This window comes from Capricornis sumatraensis, chromosome 3 (genome assembly GCF_032405125.1).
Source record: "Capricornis sumatraensis isolate serow.1 chromosome 3, serow.2, whole genome shotgun sequence".
Taxonomy (NCBI): domain Eukaryota; kingdom Metazoa; phylum Chordata; class Mammalia; order Artiodactyla; family Bovidae; genus Capricornis; species Capricornis sumatraensis.
This window is the reverse complement of record NC_091071.1, coordinates 28,017,537-28,031,671: the sequence shown is the minus strand read 5'-3', so window position 1 is coordinate 28,031,671 and position 14,135 is coordinate 28,017,537. Positions and strand designations below refer to the sequence as shown.

Sequence of the window (14,135 nt, the reverse complement as noted above, 5' to 3'; positions counted from 1 at the left end):
GGCTGGTCTTGGCTGCGTGGCTTGTGTCTTAGTTCCGCGACCAGGGATTGAACCCAGGCCCCGGGCAGTGAAAGCCCAGAGTCCTAACCACTGCGCCACCAGGGAAGGCCCTTGGGGAGCACTGTTTCTGACAAACCCAGGCTCTGACCCTGAGGCACCCTTAGATCCCCATGGGCCATCTTCCCTGGCAATTGGGGAAGTTTGAATGGTTTTAATGAAGAAACTGAGAAAAATTGAAAACTGCCTTCCCTTTTCACACTGTTCATGGAGTTCTTGAGGCAAGAAGACTGAACTGGTTTGCCATTCCCTTCTCCAGGGGATCATATTTTGTCAGACATGGTTTTTATTTGCTCAGGGAGTTAAGGAGAAAATCTTGAAAGGCTGGACAGAGAACATGACCTTACAGGTTTTATGTTAATTACAGGGAAGGAGTCTTTGGTGCTTGAGAAATCACACAGCTATTCTCTGTAGTTGTTTCTCTTATTTTTAAAAATTATGCCTTTCTAAGTTTTTAAAAATGGAAAGCCACATACTTTGAATCCTGCCAGTCTGTCATTGACCAGAATGTGTGTATTCAGAGTTAATAGGAGCTTGTAACTCGTTTCCCGTGTTTTTCTTTTTGGCTTTTGGTTTCCTGGTTTGCCGTTTTACAGACAGATTTTAACAGTTAGATTATAGAGAAGCCCAGGGTGATCTCAGTGCCCATTTGGTTCTCAGATGGTCTTTTTACAGCAAGGCAAGTTCTTGTTCAAACCTCCTGCCACTTGGTGTGTGTTTACCTAGGTAACAGCGACAGTGAATGATTCCAAAAGTCCATTTCATTCTTTCTTGTAGGCAGACTTGGATCATAGGTAGGGTAAGTGACATTTTAGGAGGCTCCTAGATATCCTAGATATCTTAGTGGAGAAGGAAATGGCAACCCACTCCAGTGTTCTTGCCTGGAGAATCCCAGGGATGGAGGAGCCTGGTGGGCTGCTGTCCATGGGGTCGAATAGAGTCGGACATGACTTAAGGGACTTAGCATGCATGTATGCATTGGAGAAGGAAATGGTAACCCACTCCAGTGTTCTTGCCTGGAGATTCCCAGGGATGGAGGAGCCTGGTGGGCTGCCGTCTATGGGGTCGCACAGAGTCGGACACGATTGAAGCGACTTAGCAGCAGCAGCAGCAGATATCTTAGACCACCAGTTGTATGAATTAGATGTACACTGAATTTGATGGGGGGCAAGAAGGGCACACTTTGGGGTTCTAATACAATGGTTCTAAAACTAATGGTTCTAGTTTGAGAACCACTCTCTTAAGTGATTGTGATGTGAATAGGCTCTGATGGCCCATACACATAAAAAGAGTGATGGCATCACTGATGCAATGGAGATGAACTTGGGCAAACTCCAGGGGGTGGTGAGGGACAGGGAAGCCTGGTGTGCTACGGTCTAGGGGGTTGCAAAGAGTCGGACACAGCTCGGCGACCAAACAACAGTATGGGCTGTGATGAGAGGTATAAGGGTTCTTGTCTTCAACTTGAGCAGTGAAAGCATCTCTCTCTCCAGGCCCTGGAGTCCAAACTCGCTTCCTGCCGGAACTTCGTGTACGATCAGTCCCCAAGCCGAGCCAGTGGCCCAGCCTCGGGGCGGGGGAGCAAAAACAGAGACAGCGTGGACAGGCGGCCCGGCGGCAGCAGCGTGCCTCTAGGCGACAAAGGGTCAGTGCCTTGCGCTGTTCCTCCTCGGTGTCGGGAGAACCTGTCCACTCCAGCCAGAAGCCTCTGACCCCCGACCGATAGCCGTGTTTTTGAAAGTTGCAGGAATTATGTCAGCATATCTCTCTATCCCTTAAGACCGAGTTAGTTGATATCTTCTGGTTTGCGCAAATGGCCAGGAAGAGGGTCGTTTTTATTGACTCTACAGCCCCAGCTCCCAGTCATGCTGTGAGAAGCCCTTTGTGTAAATCACTTGTTTGTGACTCAGGCTTCAAATACTGCCCTGCTTCCCCCAGAAGAGGATTTTGATTTTTTTTTTTTAAACCCTTTGGAACCTTCAGGAAACTAAATCAGCCAGACTGGATTCCTGAAGCCAATCACCGGATTGGAAAACACAAACCTGACCTCTAACAGCTTCATTTATTTTCTGGCCTGAAGAAAATCAGGGCGCCTCCACATTCTAGAATTTTCTAAGATGTGCCACCATCTCACTGTTCCCTGGGCCACGTAGATTTGGGCTGGTCAGTGGCAGACGGAGGACAGGAGAGGAAGAATTTGTTTTCCCCAGCATGCACGTAACTTCTGGACCTTTAGCCGGGGGTGTTCTTTGGAGGGTCTTCTGCGACTGGGCTTGTTGTGTGGCTTTGGGGGAGGGCCATGAGCACTAGATGGCCAGTGTCCTTTTCTTCATTTCACAGGAGAGAAAATTGAGACCCAGTGAGTCACTGCTCCCGACCTTGATATTCACCCTTGTAACTTGGTGGGCCCCGTGCTAGCTAGCCTAGAACAGCCGTAATGTCCGCTTAACTTGGTTTCCTCTGTCTGAAGGTTGGGAAAACGCCTGGAGTTTGGGAAGCCGTCATCGAATGTTTCCTCACCGTCGCTGCCGTCAGCCCAGGGTGTAGTCAAGATGTTGCTTTAGGAAAGCCACGGAAGCCGAGGCGAGCCCTTCCCCTCCTTCCCTCTTTAAACTAGGTTTTGGGTGTTTTTGTTTTGTTTTTTAAGTTGGTTTGAGAAATATGAGCAAGCAGTCACACAAAGCCAAGTGACCAAGGCCGTTGCCAGTGGCCCTGGGTCATTGGCTGCAGGAAATGCAGTCCCTTAACCCCCAGCCTCCGTGTTGACGTGTACAGCCAGGGGTGGAACCAACCTGACCCTCTGGAAAGGGCAACTTGGGTGCCAAGGCCACCCCATCCTTGTCAGCTGAGCTGAGTCCCGATTGGTCTTGAGAGGTGTTTTTAATGATCGGAGACACCTATGAAGTGGAGTCTGAGCCCATCCTAGGCGCACCCTGCTCCCCACAGCTGGCGCTTCTTCCAGAACAAAATCTCCAGTACGCTATGGCACGACAGGGGCCAGTGCCCTGAAATCATGCCTGGGGTGAAGGATAGAACAGGCATGTACCTTTTATTTAAACTGTGGTGTGGTGTACCTCTGAGACTTTTTTTTTTTCCAAAGTGGAGTATAATTGCTTTACAATGTTGCTTAGTTTCTGCTGTACAGCAAAGTGAATCAGCTACGTGTGTACATATATCCTACCCCTCTGGGTCATCACAGAGCACCGAGCTGAGCTCCCTGGGCTATACAGCAGTTTCCCACTAGCTCTCTGTTTTATACACATGTACCTCCAAGACTTTTTAATCTGCCTGTCACTGAGGCTTTTAGAGGCATGCTTGAGTTTCAGTGTGAATTTTGTGGGGACCAGGTCAGTGGAAAATCTGTGTCCTCTTTAGACCTGTCCTTGTCCTGAGCCTCCTGCCCTGGTCTGGGAGTGACCTCTGCTTCTGAGGGTTTCTGGGGTGTGATGGCCTTAGCGATGCAGCCCCTGAGAACAGGACTTCATTCAAAGCCTGGATGAAATAATCAAGGTTACCATCGGATAAGATGAAGCCACCGGGTTGCATTGGGAGCGTCCTTATTAAAGAAGAAACGAACCCAGGATTTCCAGGCAGATGGCATGTGGCTCCTCCCTGCTGATCTGGAACAGCTGCCTCACACTGTGGACACAAGTAAAAAGAACATGTGAATTCAGGCCTATGCATGCAACTTAACAGCCTTCTAAGTCATTTTTCCAAAAGAACAGCAGAAGTATCCAGCTGAAACCAGAACTTTTCAGGTGCTTCTGAAATTCAGCAGAGAATTAACTCCAGTGCCCACCTCATTACCGTGGCAACATTCTAACCTGTATCGGTAAAAGACGTACTTTTATTTTTTTAAAAGAACAATAAAATCAAGAGAAACTGATTTTCAGCTAGTCTGTGGCGGTCAGTAAATGCTGGTTAGTGCTTCTGTGTTTGTGCATCCGATGGTGAAAACCTTTTTTTTTTTTTAACCAAGTGACAATGAAAAAAACCTACTTTTTAAGTTTCCTTTCGGGTCAGCTTAGCATTGTGTTTGGAACACATGTATGTCCTATCCAAGTTGTATGGTCTTTCAGCGTGTCCTCAGGCTCTGTGAGTCCTTTTTTTTCAGTCTGTTTGTGCCCGCAGAGTCTGAGTATGGAGTCGTTGTGTTGAGTGGGAACCTTTGCCAGGCAGCTCAGTCTAGAGCACGCAGGTGAGGAAAAGGACAGGCCTAGACCCAGTTTTTATGGCCCTCATGCCAAGAATGGTTTATACATTTTTAAAGGATAGTTTAATAATTTAAAAAAAAAAAGACAAAAATGTGGCAGAGACCATTTCTGGGCCTTTATAGAAAAAGTTTGTCAACCCCTGCTGGGTGAAGTCTTGTGTTTTAACTCAAACGTTCAAGGAACGTTTAATGTTAATTCTTCACATTAACTATGTACCTGGTTTTTGTGTTTTGTTTTTTAAGAATTTTTTATGTGGATAGTTTTTAAAGTCTTTATTGAACTTGTTGCAATATCGCTTCTGTCTTATGTTTAGTTTTTTTGGCTGTAAGGCACGTGGGATCTCGCTTGACCAGGGTTCAAACCCACACCCCCTGCACTGGAAGGCAAAGTCTCAGCCACCAGACCGCCAGGGAAGTCCCCATCACTGCTGTTTTGATTGATGCGCATGTTCTTCCTGAGACGCGTCCTGCTCCCTGGGCCTCGAGCGGCTCGCCTCCTGCGTGGAAGAGCCCCTCCCTCAGAATCACTCTGAGGTTCTGCTCTCCTCCTAGCCAGCTGTGGGGTGTCAGACAATTCATCTCACCTCCCTAGACCTCAGTTTCCCCATTGAATGAATTAACAACCCTGACTTCATAAACGTTAGTCCCTTAGTCGTACCCGCCTCATTGGAACCCTATGGACTGGAACCCACCAGGTTCCTCTGTCTATGGGATTTTCCAGGCAAGAATACTGTTGCCAGTGGGTTGCCAGTTCCTGCTCCACTGACTTCATAGGATCATCATAAATGAGGCCACTCTTCCCCCTCCCTCCCCTACCCATCCCATCCTGTCCTTTTTCTCTAGAAAGCAACAGAGAAGCCAACTCGGTTGTAGTGATTTATAACCTTTTATTAGTGAAGGTGTCCTTAAGTACAGTCAGTGCATATAAAACAGTGTGAATTTCCTGCTCTTAGCCTTTGAGCGGCGTCTCCTTTGTAACTCACGTGACTACAGAAGGCACTTGGTCTCAGTGAACTGTGTGCATCTGACGTGTGGGAACCGGAGGGAAGAGGAATTCTCAAACTGGCCCCCACCCCCAACCCCGGGAAGATGGAAGGGTCCACAGGGCAGGAAAGTTGGGGAGTGGGAGCAGGGGCACCTGTCTCGGTGGTGACTTTCTCCCCGTTTCATGTAAAGTTGCCAGTGATTAGTTATCGTGGATACATTTTTCTAAAAATTCAAAAAAATCTCTGCACAGGTCTTGGCAGAGAGGTTGGGTGTGTCTGTGTCTCCTGTTGGATTTTTTGCCTTTGGTACCTCGTTCCAAACTTAAGATGATGCCCTGAATGCAGGGCGGTGTTTATATTCGTCGTGAGGGGTGTCTGTGATGTTTGGAGTTTGAACATGGATTTAGACAGTGCTAAGCGGAGCCCACTGGGTTTGGTTCTGTCCCGTTTTTGAGCGAATCATTCATTCACTGGCTTTGGTTCCATTGAAGTCGGCATCGCGAGCGTCCACTTCCTCCTCAGACCCGTCCGCGTTCTCAATAACTCTACGTCCTCCAGACCTTCTTGTGGGAACAAAAGTGGTCTCATTCCCTCGCCTGTGGGTTTTTAAGAAGACACACATTTGCTTAGTACAGAAACCTTCCGCGAGGTTAGAGGTTTTTAGACTGAGCAAAGAACAAACAGAGACTTGGAACAAATGAGACGCAAATATATTCATGTGGAAGTGAACAAATCCTGACCCGTCTGGAGGTATGGGTGCATTTAATCAGCTGCAATGGAGGCAGAATAGGTTTTTCAAAGCAGGACCGTCTGCTTTAGAAAAATGTCTGGCTTGGTCAGTTGCTGACCCACCGGCTTCTGGTTGGCTGTGGACTTGTATTTAGAAAAGAAGGGGGAGAGGCAAGTGGGGTGATGGCCCCGCGTGGGATTATTCCTACCCTCTGGGGCCAGGATGAGGGGGAACTGTTGTGTCCGCAGCTCCTCTTTTGCAGAAGGAAAAGCGGGGAGGGGGTTAGATTTTGAATTGGAGGAAGGTGAGCATGACCACCAAGGGCAGCCTTGAGAGGGAAGGAGGTCCCTGTGTGGTCACCAGAAGAATGCTGTCTGGTTAAAGGCACCGACACACCCTGCTTCTGTGGAGCAGAATTCTTGGACTGAGTTCCCCCAAGGCAGGGATCTCATCTGTCTTGTGCTCACTATGGCAGGCACCGTGCAAGGCAGAGAACAGGTGCTCAGTGGATATTTGTCAGAAAAACATTAGACCCGTTAATCCAAGGTGTCTTTTAACTGTAACTGGTGGGACTCCCCTTTCTGTCTTTCCCACTCCCATCGCCTCGTCTCTGTCCTGCCAGGTGCCCTGTTCCCACCAGGGCCCGCCCTGGTCACTGGCAGGGAAGCTTTGTGTAAGAAGGCAGGAGGGGCACGCAGGAGGAAAAGTCAGACCTGCCTGCTCTTAACCTCCACCATTTGGAAGGAATGTTTGCCTTCTTTTCAGCGACCACAACAAATAATGTTATATGTTGAGCTCTGGCCATCTGACACCGTTTGACGGGTCTTAACTCATTTTAGGATGTCTAAGAAGAAAGCAGACTTTTGCAACAAAAAACGATCCACTTCACGACACAAAGGCGGGACAAAGGAAAGCCACGAGGGTGAGCCCAGCCCATCGATTCTTTAGTCACAGGGTTGACTCAGACAGGCAAGACAGGAGGCAGAAGCAAGGCCCAGAGATTCCTGATCGCTGACAGGCTTCCCAGCACGAGCCATCTGGGGTCCAAGGGTGGGAGGACCTGAGCTGGTAAAGCCCACTGGGTACGGCAGATGGTACTTCCCAAGGGGGCAGCGATCAGGAATAAATACTTAAAGTGGTAGACACTGCCAACTAAAGACTCAGGGCAGCCTTCCTCCCATCAGAGGAAGCTTCTAGGTCCCCAGCTCCTTTGAAAGTAACTTTATATCACTCCCTCCCTAGAGGTGACCTTTAAAAAATCTCCTCCTTCCTTAGCAGTGTGTTCTCTCGGCATGCAGGGCTCAGCAGTCGTCCACACAGCTTTCTCCTCCGCATCTAACCTTCCAGGTTCAACACTGGATGGGATGGGCTGGGAAACAGTGCCTCGGTTTCCCTTTGCCTCTCAGAAGAGCCTGTACTTGCTAACTGCGTGTGTGCTAAACTGCTTTAGTCATGTCCAACTCTTGTGACCCCGTGAACTGTAGCCCTCCAGGCTTTTCAGACCATGGGGATTCTCCAGGCAAGAATACTAGAGTGGGTTGCCATGCCCTCCTCCAGGGGATCTTCCTGACCCAGGGATTGAACACGAGTCTGTCATGTCTCCTGCATTGGAATGTGGGTTCTTTACCACTCGCGCCACCTGGGAAGCCCACATTTGCTAAGTAGAGGAGTTGAACTGATCAATATGCTCCTTTGACTTAAGAAGTAAATCAATCACTCCTGGGTCTCTGGAAGCCCCCCTGCATGGGCACCAGGCCTGAAGCTGGTCTGTTATGGTTCAGGAGCCTCGCTTGAAGGAACAAGACTCATATGCTAGGCAAAAGTTAATAACTGGCTATCTCTGCCAAAGGAATTAAGGGACTCCTCTAAAAATTTGCTTGAAGTGTCTGATCCTGGAGAATCTGGGTTCTGTTCACAGACTCAGGAACATATCTCAGGCACTGCTGGCGTCCCAGGGATAAGCACGAGCATGTAGGGCCTGCTACCCTACAAGGACTCAGGTTCCATCAACCAATGGGGCCTACACTCCAGCCAAGCCTGGAACCCAGCTTATGCCGCGATCTGGACGGGCTGGCAGGAGAGCTGCTCAAGAGCCGTGCCCCAGAGGCATGACGCTCCCGCCTAAAGCTCCTGCCGAGACCTCCTCCAGTTTTAAGTATTTTGGGTACAGCGACAGCAAAGCCAAGATTTCTCCAGGAGAGAAGACAGACAGAAGGCAGGGCTTGCTGGGCCTCAAAGAGGATGAGGGGGAAGCTGGGCCCCAGGGCCCAACTGCAGGTGTGAAGAAGTTGTTAGAATCCCAGAGAAGCCGAGGCCTCTGACCCCTGTCTTTGACGGCCCTGTGCACCCCCTGAGTCGTGGGTGTCCATCCCTGGTCTGTGAACATGTGCCTGTGAGGCCTCTGGAAAAGACTCAGCCTGACCCGGCCTTTGTGCGCTCAAGATGCGGTTAGCGGCCGGCCTTGCTGAAGCCCCACGCAGCCCTAGTGAGGGTGAGACGTCGGGATGAGAGCTCATTCGCTCGCACACATGTGTGGAAACCCCAGCCCAGGGGCCCTGTGGCTGGGGGCCACCACAACCCCGTGCCTGGCTCACTCCGAATTGTGAACCAGGCCAGCCGATGGGAGCCATTCTCCAGGAAGGTACTCGGACGATGGTGCTGGTGCCTCTGCTCAGCAAGGTGCCTGAGCCGGATGAGGGGGCACACACGGCCCAGCTGTGGCCTCATTGTGTACGAGGGGCCTGCCACCCAGGTAAGAACCCTCCAAGCCACGCAAAACAGCCTCTAAACTTGTCAGCACGCGGTGTGACAGGCCACATCAGTGCCACGTCAAACGCCCAAGCGAGAGGAAGGAAGGAGACTTTGTGAAGATGCATGTTTGGGTGCATGTTGGTTTTGATGAAAGACCGTTTTGAAGCTAAGATCCCTAAGCCTTTGGACTTTGTAGACATCTCAGAAGTTTGGGAGGGCCCACAAAGGGGGACAGGGAGACGGTGCAGGGGGGTGGCGCTGGCAGAAAGGAAATGGAAACCAGGAGCCACACACACACACGAGCCGCGAAGCTGCAGGCATGATACCTGGTGAGTCATTGCGGAGTTTCCTGGGGGAGGGGGCCTCTGAAACAGAGAGAGAGAGGCCCCGGTGGTTACCATCCTCCTGTTCAAGTGCGAGTTTAATCATTAAAGGCGTTTGCTTCAATCCAGTAGTTACAGCCACTTTTAAGGACCCTTACAGCGGAGCGCCTGCAGCCACCAAGCACTCAGGGAAGCTGGCACACAAAGGGACAAGTGGTTTGTTTTTTCCCAATTAAAAAGCACTTTCTGTCCTTCAGAGCTTAAAGAACGTAGGCTTAATGGCTTTCTCCCCTTCTGCATTTCTCTTCAGGAAGGTAAAGGAATCTGAGTAAGCTAGGCCAGAAGATCCTTGTGAGACCAGAACCTGAACAGCTCCAGGCAAGGAGCCTGCAGCAGCCTGTCGTTCCATTACCGTGACTGTCTCCACTGCCTCTCACACCCGTAGCCAGGAGGTAGAGGCGGGCACCTGGGCGGCTCACGTGGAGATGCCTGGCAGTCTGGGGAGGGATGGGTGCATTGGTCAGGCTCTAATGAGGGCTTGCATTGCGATGTATCGGGCTGGTAAAATCTGTGAAACGTGCGTTGTAATTCCTTGCTCATGGAGAAGCTGGCTAGGCTTGCGAACCTCACTCACAGCTCTTGTGCTTGATCTTGGGTTTTTGCACGTTTGGAGGACTCAGAGAAGGCAGCAAAGGTGGGAGCTGTCTTCCACCCATATGTGCGTGTATGCTTATGTTAACTGTAAAAAATGTGTGGTCTAATAGCCCATACGGCCCTGAGAAGGGTCAGTTATCTGGGGCAGAATCCAGAAGGGATGGTCGACTTGTGCTGCACGAATGACCAGTCCCAAGAATTCCCTGGTGGTCTAGTGGTTGGCACTCTGAGCTCTCACTGCCAAGGACTGGGTTCAGTCTCTGTTCCAGGAACTAAGATCCCATAAAGCCTTGAAGTGCAGCCTAAAGATTTTAAAAATTAAAAAATAAGAAAGAAAGACATCAGTCCCAAGATAGGGACAGTGACAACAAAATGGCAAGAGAGCTGGGGTGGCTGAGTGCGCCCCACTGCTCAGCGCATGTCCATGGAAGGGCAGCATCCAGTCAGCAGCAGACGGCTCTGGGGGCTCCAGCAGTGGGGACACGCCACCCGCCCACCACCTCGCACGGGCAGGGGGCTCCTTCCTGAACGCCTGTGCTCGGAGCCAGCTGCTCACTCCTTCCTTGTGAAAGCGGTTCAGGCTTCCCCTCATCTCCTAGAGTGGTTCTCAGGGTCTGGAGCTGAGATGCCAGGTGATTTCAGAGGGTTCCCAGGCATGCCCTTGGATTGCTTAATTGCACCGTGAGAAAGGGGTTCCCCTTTCCACTCTTTAAATACATCTAATTATGTCAGAGAGTCTAATTATGTCAGAGAGTCTGTTTGGTGCTAATGTGGTTTTTTTGTTATTGCCTTTTTAATGAGAAGTCGGCCTTCGGGTCACAGTCATCAGCTTGTGGCCACAATAGCTAGAACTCACTGTTGTTTTGTTTGTTTTCACTGTGTTTAACTTGATTGTGACCTGTTGATGCAAGGGACCCTGGTTTAACAATACAGGGGAGGTAGGTTTCATTTGTGAATAGAGACGTGTATGGTTTACACAGTAAATTTCAAATACTAGATACTTTCTAGTCGGCAAAAGTACAGGTGGTAGGGGACTAAGGCAAAATGGGGAAGGTGGTGTGAGAATGGCTGAGGTGGAAGAAACATCATCTCTGACTCAACGATTGAAGGTTTTATTTCGTGCCCAGACACTGGGGATGAATAAGCAGACACCGCCTCTGTGTTTATGGCCTTGCAGGCCAAGAGTGAGGACAGACTGTGTGAGATAAGCAAAAGAATAACAGGCTTCACGATGACAGGTGGGTAAGAGAGAGGAGAATGTCAGGGAGTGAGGCAGGAAGTTCTGATCACATGGATGAGCAAACACCTGAAGGAAGGGAAGGAGGGGGCAGCTATTGCAATGAGCTGCGGGAAGAGCATTCCAGGCAGAGACAGCAGCCAGTGCAAGGGCCCTGAGTCAGAAGATGAAGAGGTGGAGGGGTAATTTAGGAGGCAGAGGACAGAGACCATGCAGGGCCTAGTGGAACGGACCGTTGTCAAGATGTTACTTTGAGCGAGATGGGAGCCCATGAAGGGCTCGAAACAAAGGAGGGGCATGATCCCACACCATTTCTGCGTTGAGAACAGACTATAAGAGGCCAGTATGGACATGAGAGGCCCACGAGGAGGCTGAGAAAGTCGTCTAGATGGGAGGAGAGGGTAGGTTGGACCAGGTGGCAAGAAGTGGTTGGATTCTGGATGCAGAGTATTTTTTAAGGGAAAGTTGACTGGACTTCTCAACAGCTTGGATGCATGGTCTAATGGAGAGAAAAATAAGGCAGGCTTCTGGCCTAGGTTAACAGCAGCTTTGAACCGGGGAGGACTGTGCAAGGAGCTAGTTTGGGGATGAGGGGGTTCAGTCAGGCCTCAGGTTAGGGTGTGTTTGGGTGTGGGCTGCCTGTTAGGCACTGAATAGGAAGGTTGAGGAAGTCTGGAATCCCAGGAAGTCTGGGCAGAGATAAACTAGGAAGTCACTAGCTGTGGATGGAATTCCAAAGCCACCAGGCTGGTTGAGATTCACCTGAGGAGTGAGCAGAGGTGGAGATGGAGACAGGACCAGGATGGCAGTCTGGGCAGACCAGCAGCAATTGGCCTTTAAGATGCAGCACCAGCAGAAGAGGTGAAGGGCGGCCAGAAAAGCAGGAAGGGCAGCGCCCGCGAGGAGGCACCACACAAGCTACCAAATGGGGAGTTTTATGGCAACAGGCCGCAGGGAAGTGGGGTTGGGTTTGTTCGGCTAATGGAGCAACTCAGCGAGAGAGAATATATCACAGGGAAGAAGAAGGGTAAGACTTTCAGGAGCAACGTCCTTGGTTAAACAAGAGGGTGAGGGGTCTAGTGGTGGGGTTGGCCTCAGTTGGTGCTGGACAGTTGAGCACAGAAATGGAGGGAAAAGTAGAGGAAATGAGCACAGATGTAGGGAGGTCTGGAGAAGTGGGGGCTTGTTTATACTTCACGATGGTTTCCTTTTTTCAGTTAAAGAGGAAGCGAAGTCATCAGCGGAGACTGAGGATGGCAGAGGGAGTAAGTTCAGGGAGGGTGAAAAGCAGGTGCCTAAGTGGGTTGAGGTCCGTCTAGTCAAGGCTATGGTTTTTCCAGTGGTCATGTATGGATGTGAGAGTTGGACTATGAAGAAGGCTGAGCACTGAAGAATTGATGCTTTTGAACTGTGGCGTCAGAGAAGACTCCTGAGAGTCCCTTGGACTGCAAGGAGATCCAACCAGTCCATTCTAAAGGAGATCAGCCCTGGGTGTTCTTTGGAAGGAATGATGCTGAGGCTGAAACTCCAGTACTTTGGCCACCTCATGCGAAGAGTTGACTCATTGGAAAAGACTCTGATGCTGGGAGGGATTGGGGGCAGGAGGAGAAGGGGACAACTGAGGATGAGATGGCTGGATGGCATCACTGACTCGATGGATGTGAGTTTGAGTGAATTCCGGGAGTTGGTGATGGACAGGGAGGCCTGGCGTGCTGCGATTCATGGGGTCGCAAAGAGTCAGACATGACTGAGCGACTGAACTGAACTGAAGTGGGTGAGGTGAGAGGATGAGGGAGGGGTGAGGGGAGAGGGGAAGGGTGAGAGGGTGGGGAAGGGGGAGGGGTGGGGGAGGCTGAGAGAGGGGTGGAGGGTGAGGGAGGGGAAAGTCCCGGCAGCACTAAGTGAGGTCAGCTTGGTGTCTCAACGGCACGTTTCTCAGTGAAGGGGCAGCGCTCCTGTTGGCTTTCTTGCACAGCTTTGCGCTGCAGAAGGTTGGCAGTTGGATTTCATGTGGGTTGTATTTTAACCAAGTGAGCCCAGCACAGCAGGAAGAGGGACCAGAGTGCGGAGGATGTGGGAGAGGCTGATTGTAACTGTGCGGTCAGTGGGGCTGCGACAGAATGAGCCGAGGGGTGCAAGACACCGGTGGAGACAGAGGGGAGAGCTGAAGAAAGGTGGTGGCGGGCTGATGACGTAATGCCTGAAGGTCAGGTTAGGGCTGAGAATTAGCGGGAGTGCGGGCAAGTGGCAGGGCCCTGGAGGAGAGAAGGTCATGGACTTGAAGCTGGATCACCCACCTGCAGGGTGTGGATGGATGACACGGAAAGCGTGGAGCTAGGCCTTTCAGGGAACTGGGTGGACCAGGGGCTGGAAGTTGCCCTGCGGAGCAGGAAGCACCTACCGCCTTCAGGCCCAGAGGTTCAGGGGTAGGAGAGAAAACAACCCCGCCCACTTAGGGCAGAGGGGCTCGACTGTGGGCAACAGCACCCCCCAGGGACATCAGGGGACGTGCCATTGCATCTAGCTTGCGGAGGCCAGGAGTGCTGCTCAGCGTCCTGCAGGGCACAGGCCAGCCCATGACAGTCCCTCAGTCACATCCGACTCTTTGCGACCCCCTGGACTGACGGTAGCCCACCAGGCTCCTCTGTCCATGGGATTCTCCAGGCAAGAATACTGGAGTGGGTTGCCCCGCCCTTCTCCAGGGGATCTTCCCAACCCAGGGATTGAGCCTGGGTCTTCTGAATTGCAAGCAGATTCTCTACCGTCTGAGCTACCAGGGAAGCCCACGATAAAGAGTTGTTCAGCCCTGGATGGCGATCGAGCAGAGAAACCCTGAGTTAGGAAGAGCAAGGAAGAGAGAGTCCAGAAGAGAGGGGAAGAGAGAAGGGAGTCTGCCAATGTCCTGACACAGAGAAGAAGTACCTCAGGAGACAGGGAGACATCGCCTGGTTCTCCTGCTCCTCGCCAGGAGGACGGGAAGGGACTGGTTGTTGGAACAGAAGGGGAGCCGCTCAAAGGCAGGGCCCCCGTAACCTGAGCCCCCCCCACATCCAGCACAGGCTGGTGCTGCATACAGCTGGTGCTGTACACACAGTGAGCTGAGCGGCTCCGGGGAGAGGGCCTCTGAGCCACTGTGGGCGTTTCAGGCCACGCTGCATGCCCAGTGTGTGACCCGAGGCCCCCG

General features: G+C 51.2%; 2 protein-coding genes across 4 annotated transcripts in view; one reads left to right on the top strand and one right to left on the bottom strand.

Moving 5' to 3' along the window:
• Positions 1–3,852, top strand: part of NDE1 (nudE neurodevelopment protein 1) — a 35,562-nt gene extending 31,710 nt beyond the window's left edge. For both annotated transcript variants that reach the window (XM_068968259.1, XM_068968260.1), the window contains exons 8-9: positions 1,551–1,702; positions 2,528–3,852. In XM_068968259.1, the coding sequence (XP_068824360.1) occupies positions 1,551–1,702; positions 2,528–2,621 (246 nt within the window). In that variant the 3' untranslated portion in view covers positions 2,622–3,852. The remainder of the gene's footprint in view (positions 1–1,550; positions 1,703–2,527) is intronic.
• Positions 3,853–5,157: 1,305 nt separating this feature from the next.
• The window catches only part of MYH11 (myosin heavy chain 11), a 127,067-nt gene continuing 118,089 nt past the window's right edge, over positions 5,158–14,135 (bottom strand). For both annotated transcript variants that reach the window (XM_068967296.1, XM_068967295.1), the window contains one exon: positions 5,158–5,852. In XM_068967296.1, coding sequence (XP_068823397.1) covers positions 5,720–5,852 — 133 coding nt within the window. In that variant the 3' untranslated portion in view covers positions 5,158–5,719. The remainder of the gene's footprint in view (positions 5,853–14,135) is intronic.